General features: G+C 41.2%; 1 protein-coding gene across 17 annotated transcripts in view; it reads left to right on the forward strand.

Moving 5' to 3' along the window:
• Positions 1–14,941, forward strand: part of robo2 (roundabout, axon guidance receptor, homolog 2 (Drosophila)) — a 398,552-nt gene that overhangs the window by 95,309 nt on the left and 288,302 nt on the right. For 8 of the 17 annotated variants that reach the window (XM_031297356.2, XM_031297361.2, XM_031297365.2 and 5 more), the window contains exon 1: positions 8,063–8,501. The exons of 2 other annotated variants lie outside the window; for them this stretch is intronic. In XM_031297356.2, the coding sequence (XP_031153216.1) occupies positions 8,375–8,501 (127 nt within the window). In that variant the 5' untranslated portion in view covers positions 8,063–8,374. Of the gene's footprint in view, positions 1–8,061; positions 8,502–14,941 lie in introns of those variants that run through there. 7 more of the 17 variants (XM_031297367.2, XM_031297368.2, XM_031297369.2 and 4 more) reach the window with 3 other exon arrangements.

Raw genomic sequence — 14,941 nt, forward strand, 5'->3', positions numbered from 1 at the left:
TAATAATGTGTGTGTGTATATATATATATATATATATATATATATATACACCTATACATATAAAGTAAATGATTTAATAATAATGAATAACAATAACTTATTTCACTAGTAAATTGCTGTTGAACGACAAAAACATCCACCAAGGGCATTTACAATAACTTCAAATGCACCACGAAGGTGTAGTTTACCAGTTTCATTGAACGCACCGTCTGTGTTGTTTTTCCGACGGCAGCTCAGCAGCTGCAGATTGTTACATCACGCTGTTGAGTCGCAGTCCTCTACAGTAAAACACAGTCAAACTTTACACCGTTCAGCGTTAGCTGTCAGCATTGTAACCGTGTTTAATCCAGCTACTAGCTAGCGGTAGGCTAACGTTAGCTGCTGTCGAGTATAGTGTTAACTAGCTAGCAGTAGGCTAACGTTAGCTGCTGTCGAGTATAGTGTTAACTAGCTAGCGATAGGCTAATGTTAGCTGCTGTCGAGTATAGTGTTAACTAGCTAGCGGTAGGCTAACGTTAGCTGCTGTCGAGTATAGTGTTAATTATCTAGCGGTAGGCTAACGTTAGCTGCTGTCAAGTATAGTGTTAACTAGCATCACATGCAGCGGTGTTTGTGTTGCCTGTATCGTCTTCAGAGCACCAGAGAGAAGAGCAGACATATCAGTGGCACCAGATTTCGGTAGCCAGGGTTGGCAGGAAGAAGATTGTTCCAGAAGTAAATGTTCCAGTTAATGATCCAGGCAGCACATTCTCGTCTCCCTCCTTCATTTTACAGTCGAATGGTGGCAAGAACGGCTCCGGGTCAAACGTCAATATGGAATGGATTAATCTGCGTTATTTTTTTAATTATTTTGACAGCCCTAGTTGGTACTATTGAGGACCAATTCACGTTTAATCAAGCAGTGCCAAATTTCAGTACCCGAGAGCACGTAAGCGCGAGCTACTCTGTCCTCTCTGCATGTTCCACAGAGAGCAGGGATAGCTCTGACACAAAACACACGGACGTCGCCTTGGCAGCTTGTTTAAGTCACAGTGAGTCACGGCAATGCTGGTAAAGCGGTCACAAGTGTGGTTACAGTTTTCAAAACTTCACACAGACAGTGTTTGCTGCAATACAACGTAATGTCGAGATCACGGTGCAGTTAACTTTACACTTCTGAGACTGACAGGCACAACAGTGTTCACTATGCCCTGGTGACAGACTGAAAGGCTGAGGTTGTAGGGCAAGGCTACTTTATTTCTATAGCACATTCAGCAACAAGGCAATTCAAAGTGCTTTACATAAAACAATAAAGAGCAATTAAAAACGGTTATGAAAATAATCAGGCTAAAATAGAATATGATACAAATACAAGAATATAAGTTACGGTGCAGTGTAATGGTGCTTATCCACTGCTAGTACCAGCTCAGCTCGACTCGGCCGCGGTGCCCCGTTCTCCATTTTCCATTGCAGATTTAGTACCGCCTCATGCGTGAGGCAAGCGTGGCTGGTCGTCATAGCGACGCTGAAGGAAACTGCCCTGAACTAACGCGACACACACACAGAACACCGATGGTGTGTTGTTTTTGACTCTCAGCATGTGGCTGTTTGCCAGAAGACACATGTTGTTTCTAAAGAAGCTGGAGGCAGCAAAAAAAACACAGCTGGCTAAACTGTAAAATGTTCTAAGTAAATAAGATTAATAGGTTTGAAATTATTTTTACAACTGAAATACTTTTTTTTGTTATTACAGAGGAAGAGTACCGGATAAGGGTACCGGCACCGAATTTCAGGTACCGGTAAAAAAAATTTTTTAGCATTTTGGATTCCCGGTGGAAACATCACAGTTATTAAGTCTGAAGAGGTTAGTTATACAGGGGAGAAGCCATTTGAGTTTCACACAGCTCGATTTTCATTTTGTGACTTTCGATTGAATCCAGTCACATTTAGTCATTGACGTTTTCTTTAAAATAGTGTTTGAGTTTAGTTTATTTATGGAAGGGGACAGCGCAAATTAATAAAACACATTATTTCCCATGGGTTAAAAAAAGCCAGAATTAGCCAAAAGGCTATTTTTCATCTGTAGTCCCCTGCCTTCAATGTTAAAAAAGGCTTTTTAAAATACAAAAAAACAACACAAGCAAAACAAAACTTAGCATAAAGCGTCACAGAGACAGAAGTACAACACATAACTTAGCATAAAACAAGACACAACGGGAAAACAGAAAGATATACAACAAGGCAAAACAACAGTTGTTTGAATGTAATGTCTTGTTCTGGTGAACCCAATCTTGTGGATCATCTTGTGCTGTGAGCTGAGTGTCTTGTCACACCCCAACTTTTTTTTTTTTTTTTTAAAGATTATTTTTTGGGGCTTTTCCCTTTATTTGATAGTGACAGTGGATAGACAGGAAAGGGGGAGAGAAAGAGAGGGGATGACACGCAGAAAAGGGCCGCAGGTTGGATTCGATCCCAGACCGCTGTCAAGGACTCAGCCTACATGGGGTGCACACTCTTACTGGGTGAGCTAGAGGCCGCCCCATCACACCCCTACTTAAAATGTATTTTTGCGGCATCAAAAGGCACAGTGACATTTTTTTGGGTGCACCTATATTATGTGCTGGTGCAACAAATGTAAAAAGTTAGTCTGGAGCCTTGTTATACCTTTTTCACACCGATGGCTCAACCAGGGTTATACCCAGGTCGACAGTGTGTTTGAATGGGTTAAAACTCCTTGATCTACTTGGCTTTGCGACCCAGGTCGCCAGATGGGTTGGATCAGGGTATAACTAGGGTCAATTTCAATGTGAGTTGCGCACGATCTTGGTCGCTAACAGCCGAGGCGGGACAAATCATGTGATTGGTTGGAAATGAGATTGGGGCAGTCGTCATAGGTTGCCGCACACAACAACAACAACATAGGTTTTGTCTCACTGTGCTTTACGCTGGGTTTTCACCATAGACTGTAAGCTAGGATTTTCACAGGCAGCTTCAACAACAGAGCGGAGTGGTTCAATTCATTTCCGAATAGTCTGCTGACAGTGAGTTCCCGGATGTTCACTAGTCTGCCTTTTGCAGAGCAGTAGCAGAGTTTTTAGAGGCAATCTGTTCAATCTGCCTGTAAAAACCCAGCGTTAGAACATAAACGTATGAAAATATGTTTTGTGATAATTCTCTCGGCATCCCCACTCCAGCCTGCAGTCTTTTTAAAACTTTTGCCAACAGTAAAGCCCAACTTTGCTTTTAATGCAATCAAGATAGAGAAATGTTCTCCCCTCGTCTTAAAATAGTCCTAAATCCATACTAGAGTAACCTACTTCCTTGTCCAGCTGCTGCAATACATATGTAGAGGTGGAGAAATCACTGCACAAAATCTCCTGGTAAGTGTTTGATGGTTATTTATTTGTGCTTTAGAACGTAATCACTGCAACAAACACAACATATGCTTTATTTCTCTCTCGCTACTGTGCAATGACAAATTCAAGTAGCTACAAAACATTAGTTCTTGTGGTGTACAGTTGGACTGGAGTATATGACAAGTTAGCTGTTCACTTAATATGGCGTGTAAAGCCCTGCCCATTGCTCCCGGGTTGTGACCCAGGTGATCTCTGAATTGTCATGACCAGGGATATGTTGACTGGCTTGGTTTGAATTTCCAAAAGGAGGGTTGAACCCTGGTCAGACAACCCTGGCCAAACCAATGTCATTGGTGTGAAAGAGGTATTAGTAGATGAATCTGTTAGTCAGTTAACAGCTATTGTGTAAATTGCTTTTATAGCATACTTTTCTCAACATTTTAAACTGTCCAAAATAGGGCTGGGACGATTCATCAACATAGTCGATGTCATCGATTACGTAATTGCGTTGACACGTCACGCATAGAAATCTAAAAATAACATGGCTGCCTCCAGCAACAGCGCAAGTATGGATTCCTCGCAAGTTCAACAACACGTTGAGAAAAAGGCTTGCACACGGTCTTCTAAAGTGTGGGAGTATTTTACTCTTAATGCCAACAACAACGTGGTAGTCTGTAGACTTTGTCAAATGATCCCTGAGTCAGGATAACAGCAGCAAAACACTGTAAGTTCTGCTCACCTATGCCTCTCCAGCTTCTCCCGTAGCTCACGCGTATACAGTATGTCCTGCACTGACTTGAGTGGGAGGTAAACTGTGCTAAATCGTGTCTCCCCCATCTGTAGCACTGTCTTCGATAACTGCGCAACCAGGCCAGATTGTTTCCAGATCCGGGCTCGGGCTCATAATTCCCTTAGAAAGGGTTAGGGTTGTGGGTTAGGGTTAGTAGTTAGTGGATGGCGAGTGCGAGAAGCCAAAATGGATGCTAATAAGATTCTGAATGGAAAGTTTACTTTTAAAAAGTTGCCAAATGGTTCCATTGACAAGACCAAAGTGATCTGTGTGTTTTGTCGTTGTGAACTGAGCTATCATCGCAGCATGTCCAGTCTGAAATACCACTTGATGGCCAAGTACACAGCTGATGGCCAAGCACACAGCTGATGGCCAAGCTCACAGCTGATGGCCACGCACACAGCTGATGGCCACGCACTCAGCTGATGGCCAAGCACAAAGCTGATGCCAATTCTCCGCCCCCTCGTCAAAGCCAGGCGACAAAAGCACAAAGCAAGCCGATCCACTTTTCCATATTGATAAGAGCATTAAAATGAGAAAAAATAATTGGACAAAAAGAAATCTAGGGACATTTAGAATAGATAAAATGTGCGATTAATTGCGAGTTAACTATGACATTAATGCGATTAATCGCGATTAAATATTTTAATCGTTTGACAGCACTATTTGATACATCTGATTTCATGTTGCTAAAATTGCACTTTTTTACTGTAAGATTAAAGGGAAAATAGCTTGAATATTAAACAAGAGCTTATTCATTATTTTACCTACTGTTAAAAAAAGCAAATACAGGCTATTCTTTTTGCACTTGCTCTGTTTACTTTAAGTTTTTATTTTTGTATTCCTCCTGAAAGTGACTTTATTTTGTTGTTGGATTGATAGCCTACATCTGTCTTCAGGTTAGACTACAAATGAATTTACTTGAACAGTGCAGTGTTAAACAATTTTAATAAATAGAGATTTGAACCTTTTTGAAATTTGTTTTGTGTAAATTGTTAATAATTGAGCAATGGGAAAATTAATCGTTAGATTCATTTTGGTGGCCTAAAGGTTAGAGACGCGAGCTTGTGACCGGGAGGTCGTCGGTTGAATCCCCAGACCGACAGGATAAAATCTGGGTGGGGAGAAGTCAAAGAACAGCACTTGTCCCTCCCTCATCACCACCACTGAGGTGCCCTTGAGCAAGGCCCTTAACCCCAACCGCTCCAGTGGAGCTGCTCAGTGGCAGCAGATCAGACTGTGGTTGTACTGGGCAGCTTCCAGGTATGAATGTGGAACTGTGTGAATGTGACAGGGCGTTCCTGCAAAAGAGAGGCTGCCTCTCAGTGAACCTTCCCCGAATAAATAAAGGTTAAAAAAAAAAAAAAATTAATCGTTTAAAAAATAATCGTTTGGGACAGCCCTAGTCCAAAACAACTTCCTTAACTTGTACTACTGCGTGAATGGCATGGTTTTGGTTCGAGAATGAAAGAATGAAACAATAAAATCATATTGTAGACCAGTGTTCCTCAAATGGGGGTACGGGTACCCCTAGGGGTACTTTGGAGTACTGCAGGGGGCACGTGAGATTTTTGCAAAATGCTAATTTAAAAATATGTCATGCATTATTCTGAAAATAATTATACTATAATAATGAATGATCTTAGTGATGGATTCTAAACATTTGAAACATCGTATATAAATGTTTTTCAGTTACAAGGTTGTTGTTTAGTAAATCTAAGCACTGTATTGTATTATTAAAACAATAAACAATTCAAAGGTGCTACATTATTTTAAAAACTTTGAGAACCACTGTTGTAGACTATACATACTCTGGTGTAAACTGTATTACCGTATTGGTCCGAATATTAGACGACCCTGATTATAAGACGACCCCCCCTTTTTCAAGACTCATTTTTGGAAAAATACTTTTTGAAGACCAAATCTTCTTTTTATAAAGAAAATGATTTTATTTGAAAATAATTCCAATAAAAACACATCTCCCTGTATCATCTCCATCTCCATGACAACGCCTCGTTGTAATTCCATTCTAACTTCCGACTTTTAGGCTTTTTTGTAGCTGGATATATCATTTGTTGCATCTAAAATATGAATGTGGATAACATTAGTGATAGTGAGATGCTTGCTACAGTTACACTTCTAGTGATGAATTGGCGAAAACACGTTTCATTTCTCTGATTCACGGCTTTGTTCTGACGCCGCTGGGCGCTGTCTCTCTTCAGTCTCTCTCTACCTGGTTTAACCATATAACGTAACCGTGCTTTCGGGCGGTCATTGAGGCTCCGTCTAAAACTCTGCCATTCCGACCAGCTGTTTGTAACCTTAAAATAAAATGGATTATGGATAATTTCATTTCTATATTTATAGCTGACTTCTCTATTGGCTGTTGAAACAGTTGACACCCTTACGGTCTAAAACCAGCCTCTGCGACTAACCGGCAATTTCCACTGGATGCGGAACGTCTGCGGAACGTCGACGGAGTCATTAGGTTTCCATTAAAGTCAGTGTGTGTATTTCCACTGACTGCAGAACGTCTGCGTCCCTACTCCGTCCCAGTTCCGTCAGTCCGCAGCCCTCCGGAGCAGATACGCAGAGCTTCTATTTTTGACGGACGACGGAGAGCCCCGCAGCAATTCAGCACAATTCAGATTGTGCGGGACAGGAAGTCGAGCACAGAAACAAAATAAAACATCCGGATACTTTTCAAAATAAAATACACCGTGCTCACGGCGGCTCATATTTCCCTGCACTACACCTTGAAAACACAGCACAGAGTTGTTTCCCCTCTACTCCTCTGGATGGAAACAAACTGTTGTTGGTTTTGTGGTTCTGTTTATAGAAACTACATCCTGTTATATCGCACGAACATACGTGAATTTGCGAGATCTCGTAGTCGGCTGGCCGCAGCCGTTACGCAACAAATCCGGACCTGGTGGGTATTGACGGACGGCGGAGCACGCAGCCGTTCCGCAGCGGAGCCGTTCCGCAGCGGAGCCGGTCCGCAGACGTTCCGCATCCTGTGGAAATCCACGGTAAGTCGCAGCGCGACCAACAGCTGGCTTGACTCCAGCTGGCTTGACTCCAGCTGAGACTTTGTTCGAGACGATCGCTGTGTCTCTCCATGTTTCAGGCCCTAGCACTAGCTTGTTGTGAGGGACGGTGTCTCGCTTCAGTTAGGAGGCCAACACGCGCTTTACTCGTTTCGTGTTGTTGTCGATATCTGTTGTTGTGGATGTATTAACATAAAAAAGTCTAGACCCCAAATATAAGACGACCCCAATTTTTCAGACGTATTTCCAGGACCAATACGGTAATAAATATTTGTAGAAATGTGGAAGTTTAAAATACATGTTCAAAATAAACAATTTCTCCATAATGATTTGTTGACTTTGGACCAGGGATATTTAGTAACACTTTCTCGACCATGAGCTGTCACAGCAGAGGGGGATGGGTCAAGAGGCGAGGACCCTACAATTTACCCACCAGAGTGCTCCTTTCTGATCTCCTACTCTTTCTCTCCATGCTCCGTTGCCCCCAGTCAAGCCTAGTCCCTCACTTTGGCAAGGGAGATGCAATCTCCACGCAAATATCTTCCTGATAAAAAGCATCTCTACAAAGATGAACCTTGTTTTTCCTTTGCCCCCTTTGCTCACCTATTATTCTTACTTTCTTTTTCTTTGTTTGTTGGTTTATACTACTAGACAGCATCAGTCCAACACCCCCCTTGTCTTGTCTCCTCCACAATGTAAAGCTGTAAGAAAACAGCAGAGCACAGAGGAATGAATTCCCTCTGAAACCCAAAGTGAGGAGGGCAGGAAATAATTTAGCAGCAGCTCCAGCGGCAGCATCGACATTAACAGCGGTGGCAGCAGTGAGCGTGAGAGAGACGGAGAGAGAGGGAGTGTGTGTGAGTGTGTGTGAGAGTGAGTTCCTATGCACTGTGCCGAGCGTAGCTGAGCCGTGCCGTCGCGTGGCAAGCTGTGTGTTCCGGTTTGGTTTCTGTGTGCTCTGGTGAGGCAGAGCTTAGAGAAAGGGAGAGATGTGGCTTCACTCGGAGCTTCAGCATCAGTGAAGATCAGCACCCAGCCGGGGCATCACAGAGCAGCATGGTAGGACTAGAGACCCACTGCTGACACCAGCGTGACTGATGATGACAGCCCACGCGTGGGTTACCATGCGCCACAGCCGCGCCACTCTAGGAGAAAACACAGCCATGTGAAAGTGACTCGGCTGCCAGCAACTCTTGGACATGTTTTTCAGGGCTAAGTCTGGATTTTTTTCTGTGTTTGAACTTGTTTTTTTTCTCTTGGTGCTGTCTGGCAGTCCTGAACTCACCTATCAGGCAAGGCAAACTAAAGGCAGATGGAACAAGGGGGGTAAGTGATGATGGGCAACCACGTTCTGCGTTTGTGGAGTTTATTCATTTGTACATTTCGGTTTGAAATGTTGAGCTGCTCTGCTCTGTATCAGTATGCGTTTAAATTAATGGAATATTTGATGGAGATTTTCAGGTGATCTTGGGTGGGACAGTTAAAATTTTGGATGACACATACTCCTTATCTTTAAACACTTTTTGAATTGGAGGTTTTGTGCTACCATTAGATGTATGTAAAAGTCTGTACATATACTGTACATAATGCTCTTCTGCTGGTGTAGTTTTGTCTTTACAATTATGACTCACTGTGGCAGCTGAGGTGTGTTCAAAGGAAGTTGACCTGCTTCTTTAGCGTAGGAGAAAGTGATGACCACTCATGTCCACTGAATGGTTTTGTCTAACTTTTCAGTGGCAGCTAGCCAGTGTATAGATGTCCAAAAATAAACACTTCTGTTTTTCATAGTTTTAGGGTTTTCATAACACTTTTACTGTTCTGTTGCTATTTTCAGTGTTTTTGAAACCCCTCCACCCTGTTGGTACATAATACACACACACACACACACACACTGCTTTCTTGGTGTGGCGGTGTTTAGCGAGATGATTACTTTGTGCACCCTGGAATGTTTGGTTCGCAGGACATGCCACCAGTGTCTCAGAACTGTGATATTTGGTTTAAAGACTTAGATCACCAGTTTTGAGGAGAGGTGTTAATAATTCATCTCAGCCCTTCCGTGGGAGCAGTCCTCTCGCCTCTCTTGTAGCATTTAATCCCCTTTGTCGGATTAAAGGAACCTCTAATCTTAGTGCTAGTTCTCAGCGAGAAGGCTGAGAGAGGCTCCCTGCAGCCCATCGGTATTGTTAGCACTCGAGGCTCACGCTCAGTGGGACGTGTGTGTCTTCAAAGAGGCAGTGTCACCACTGTGATCTATTTAATGATTTCTTCCACTTTGCTTTCGCTCTTGTTCTGCTTCACCTGTTTTCTACTTTACATTTCTTCAAATACATCTCTTTTGCACCCTCCTTGTACCATGGCCACGCACTTCTCACCGACATGCATCGTTACCACTCAGAAGTTCTGACTTAATGACTTGGACCAGGCTCTCAGATTGATGTTACACTCTCTTCACTATTGGATAATGAAAGAATTTCTCTTTTGATGTCCAGTTTGTCTCTTGCTTTAATCAGTTCATATGTGCAAGTGTTGACATAGGTCGTACAAATTCAGGATAATTTCATTTCATTAAGCAGATTATTTTCTGTCAATGTAAAAACATATGCTAGAAGGAAAACGAGGGAGAGAATAAAGTTTCATTCTGCCAGAGCTTTCAAAAACAAGATGCATTTTTAGCCCGATTTTTGAATCACTTTAAACAATGGCTAAAATGTGTTCAAGGTTGTATTTTGATGTGTTTGGTGCCAATATTATTCAACAATCTGTAAACCAAGAGTAAAAGCAGATACAGGAATATGAAATCCCAGCTATCCCTGGCCTCTGGTGAAATGGAGGGCAGTGACCTCCCTCGCTGTAATTGGGCCATAGACTCCATTCCTATCTGTGCACTGTTGAACAAATCATTCCACAGCCATACTCTGAATTGTGACCTTGCTCATTTAATTATAGTTTTGTGACACATTTTAGAAATGATAGGATATATAGGATATTTTCCATAATTAAGATAAGATCTGTGCAGGGTTGATAAACGTTTATGGATGTCCTGTTATTACCTATAGAATATACTGGGTGGGAATAGCTATTAAACATTTCATTTGTGTGCCAGTATTGTATTCATGAATTGCTCTCACCAGCGGTAATTTTTATTGACTGTAAATTGGCATTCATGATCACATTTAACGCCATGATTTTTACGCTATTGTCATTTGCCGCTGCAGTGTTTGCGAAATTACCAATATTTCCCTTGCTGTTACTATTTATATAGGTAAGACATTGGAGGTTTGCATGCAGATTGCGTAGCTGTAAACCATTCTATTCACTCATTAGCAAATACAGTATATGGCTAAGCTTTATGTTCTACATTTACAGTATTTATGTGACCTGTGTACTTAAAGACCACTAAAAATGGCTGTGTGACAAATCTGTGACTTATTTTTATTAACCTACAATTGTCAACTATTTTAAACTGTACAATATGAAGGAAGTCACTTTAAAGTCAAATAATCAGCATTATGCAATAGATTTGTTTTCGTATCTTAGAAAAATAAAATCAACATCGAGACACACCTAGACTTACACACACACACTCTAAAAACGCACTAGTAAGGTTCAATAAGATACAAAAAAAAAAGACGGAAGGTGTATATGCCCAAAATGATCACTGAGACGTTTCTAATCTCTGAGCATGCTACAGTGTGTCACACTATGGATAATGTGAGAACAAAATGGGAAAGAAATAACATTTTAAAAGGTTGTATATATTAGTTCTTTGTATGTTTATGATTTAGTGTGACCAACTGTTTCACTTTGACATTCAGCCATCCTTGCACAGCCTGATGTACGCTGACTGTGGGTAGTCAGTGGATAAACACTAGGTGTACCAGCTGTGGTATGGTGAAGGCTGCAACAGCACATTATTTACTGTCATCCCATCACTAGAGAGTGGAGCACTAGTTCTGAAGGTCTTGTCATTTAGAAACAACCCACCTACTTACTTCCTGTGCATGATGTCTAACATCGCCCAGAATCCAGAAAATAACCGTTCCTTTATATTCTCATACCACCCTGCAGAGAGAGCCCCCAGAACTAATATCACACATGCACCTAGATCAGGGGCAGCAGGGTTTGAAGTGAGCCTGGCAATAGGGCGGAAATCCAATTGGATGTATTACGATTCCACCAAACTACAATAAATGGTAATGTGAAGACCGTACCAGGTGGAGAGAAGCCTGGCTGTGTTCGCACAGAGCTCTGAAGACAAACGATATGTGGACTAGCCCAGGTTTAGAAACAGGGTAATATTTCATAATGTTCTCAACAAATGATTTACTAAGCAGGGACCTGCAGAGGCAATCATTGAAAGAGTAATGGTAAAAAGAAGTGACCAACAACTATTACAGAAATACAGCTCACTCTCTTCTATCTCCTATAGCTGAGTGTATCTGACCATCTGGGATGGGAGGGAGAGAGTATCCGATTTATGAACCAGGAGAGGAGAGCATAAATTAATATTAACACATCCTACTCACACAGGAATAGTGTAGCCTACTACAGATCAACAGCCCAAATTACTTTCTTCATCACTGCATTTGCACATAACTCAATAACTGTGCAATTAGTGAGTGCTATTCTAGGCTGCACTGACCATGACAAATAATAAAGCATCCATTTACAGTGGACAGAAAATGTTCCTTAACATTACCTTTACAGCATACATTCAGGTTGCCTTCATTTCTAGTTGAATTTGCAGCTATTATTCTAAATGATTTAAGTAATTGAAATCACTATTTAATGATCAACTCATTGTTTAAATATTGACCACCCTAATTTTGATTGACTTATATTGTTAAAGGATAGCTCCTTTTAATTGTTACTCTCCAAAGTAACAACCCCCCAGCCAAGCCAAGTTTATTTGGAAGTGACAAAAAAGGTGAGCAGTAAAAAAGTTACCAAAACTTTCTGTAAGTATCCATCACAGTTTACAGATCAAGTTTCTGGTTCACTTTAGCCCTACCCACAGTTGTGTTCAAAATAATAGCAGTCCAACATCACTAACCTCATAAATCATTTCTTTTTGGTAGAAGTGATATTTCTACATGGCAAAATATTTACTAGTAAGTGTACCAACAGACCCAACAGTCATGACATGCATGCTGCTCATTCTGTGTAATTGAATCTGTAATTGAAAGGGGCATGTTCAAAATAATATCAGTGTTGTGTTCAATTAGTGAGGTGATTGATTCTGTGAAGAAACAGGTGTCAATTATGGCCCATATTTAAGGAAGGAAGGAAGCGAATGTTGTGCATGCTGGTTATAGTGTATTTCACACTGAAATACTCAGCAAAATGGGTCGTTCCAGACATTGTTCTGAGGAACAGCAGACTTTGCCTTGAAATAGCATCCAAAGCCTGAACGACGTGGGGAAAAAACGGTCAACTACCATTCGAATGGATCAAAGAATAGCCAACAGGGCTCCAGACTAACTTTTTTCACTAGGAGCACAGTGGCCCTCAACTGAAAATGTTAGGGGCACACACTGCAAATCAACATGCTAACCAAATATTCACATTTCTACTAATTTCCACTGTATTACTAATAAACACTAGAAATCACAATGTGCCGTTTCAAATTTAGTTTCACATGTTATTGTGCAATTTTGAAGATGCAACATAAAAGGTAAACTGACAGCACCATCGCTGTCATGACAGTACAAATATTAAAAAAAATATACCGGAGCTAGTCTCCAGTCTACAATTACAATGAATTCAACTTAAAATTAAAAATGCATTGTTTAGGCTGCTAAACTAAAATAAAACCCTTCCCTCTCTCCTCCCAAACCCGTCCCTACAACCTGGAGTTGAATAATTATTCATTTCTTACTCACTGTAACTTGTATTCTTTATTCTTTTATTCTTGTATTTGCATATTATAATTTTTTATTTTCATCATGACCGTTTTTAACTGCTCTTTACTGTTACATGTAAAGCACTTTGAATTGCCTTGTTGCTGAAAGGTGCTGTAGAAATCAAGCTGCCTTGCCTTACAGCCTCAGCCTGTCAGTCAGTCCCCAGTGTACGTCAACAGCACCGCAACCACTTTCGCCGTTAATATCATATGCTAACGCTGTCTGCGTGAAGTTTTGAAAAACTGTAACCACTTTATCGGCATTTCCGTGACTAACTGTGACTTCAACAAAACTGCAGAGTAGTTTGCTCCGTCTGCACCTCTGCGTGTGCATGTGTGTGTGTCAGAGCTCCGCTCTCTGTCATATGCAGAGGGGACAGATAAGCTTGCGCTTACAAGCTCTCAGGTACCGAAATTTCCACGTTTAATGTGTAAAAAAAGAAGGGAAATTTACTGGTCGCACATGTGTGACTGGATGTAAAATTCAGTCGCACACTCTCAAATTTTGGTTGCAAAATGCGACCATTTGGTCGCAGTCTGGAGCCCTGGCCAAAATAGCAAAGGCTCAACCAATGATCAGCTCCAGGAAAATCAAAGAAGACTTAAAGTTACCTGTGAGTATTGTTACGATCAGAAGAAGGCTATGTGAAGCTAAGCTATCAGCTAGAAGCCCCCCGCAAAGTCCCACTGCTGAAAAAAAGACATGTACTGAATAGGTTGAAATTTGTCAAAGGACACATTGACTGGCCAAAGGAGAAATGGTGCAACATTCTGTGGACTGATGAGAGCAAAATTGTTCTTTTTGGGTCTTGGGGCCGCAGACAGTTTGTCCGACGACCCCCATGCACTGAATTCAAGCCACAGTACACTGTGAAGACAGTAAAGAATGGTGGTGCAAAAATCATGTTATGGGGATGTAACATGTTATGGGCCTATTTATCACATACCAGGGATCATGGATCAGTTTCAATACATCAAAATACTTGAAGAGGTCATGTTGCCTTATGCTGAAGAGGAAATGCCTTTGAAATGGGTCTTTCAACAAGACAATGACCCAAAACACACCAGTAAGTGAGGAAAGATTGATGTTATGGAGCGGCCAGCCCAATCCCCAGACTAAAGGTAGAACACAAACTTGATCAATTGTGGTCATGTTTTGATTTGGAATTGAATGTGCAGTGTTCCCAATACATTGATATTATGGAATTAAAAGCTATTCTAAGGATTTTTGAGCATTATTCACTTTTTTAAACACACTGCTATTATTCAGGAACACAACTGTAGTTGATTGGATGATCGTGCACACGGTTTTCCTGTGCAGTGAGGAACTATTTCTTAAGTTACATGTGTGCTAACTTTCACCTTGTAGATAATATGGCTAAACTGTTGTCTTGCTGCCTGCTCGTGATTGTTACTCAGTCGGACTTGTTTAGCGATGTTGCAGCATTTTGAGCCACTTAGAAAAATACAGTTTAAATAAACTGGAATTATTCTGTAAAGCTTAATATGCAGCTGGTATGTCCAATGCAAGAGAATTGTTATGTTCTTACCTAATTTTACCAGTACTTTAGCAGCTTTTTCTTAGCCCCATTAGGTCGGCGCTGGAGCCTGCGTCAGAAAAACACGTACTTCATATGTCTTGATTAATCTCTCCATATCAATACAGTGTAGAGACTTACTTTTTTGTTTCTTTAGAAGCAGAGAAAAGCACCGTTTCATTGAGGTCCTCTGACAATTGTAGCCCATCCAGAAGCTTTTTTAATCAATCATGGAAGCACAGTGTCATTACAGTGTCTTTGTAACATAAATACATTATTTTGAATTCAGAAATCAAATTGGGCGTATGTTTCGTTTGCTTCGCAAC

This window comes from Sander lucioperca, chromosome 5 (assembly GCF_008315115.2).
Source record: "Sander lucioperca isolate FBNREF2018 chromosome 5, SLUC_FBN_1.2, whole genome shotgun sequence".
NCBI classification, from domain to species: domain Eukaryota; kingdom Metazoa; phylum Chordata; class Actinopteri; order Perciformes; family Percidae; genus Sander; species Sander lucioperca.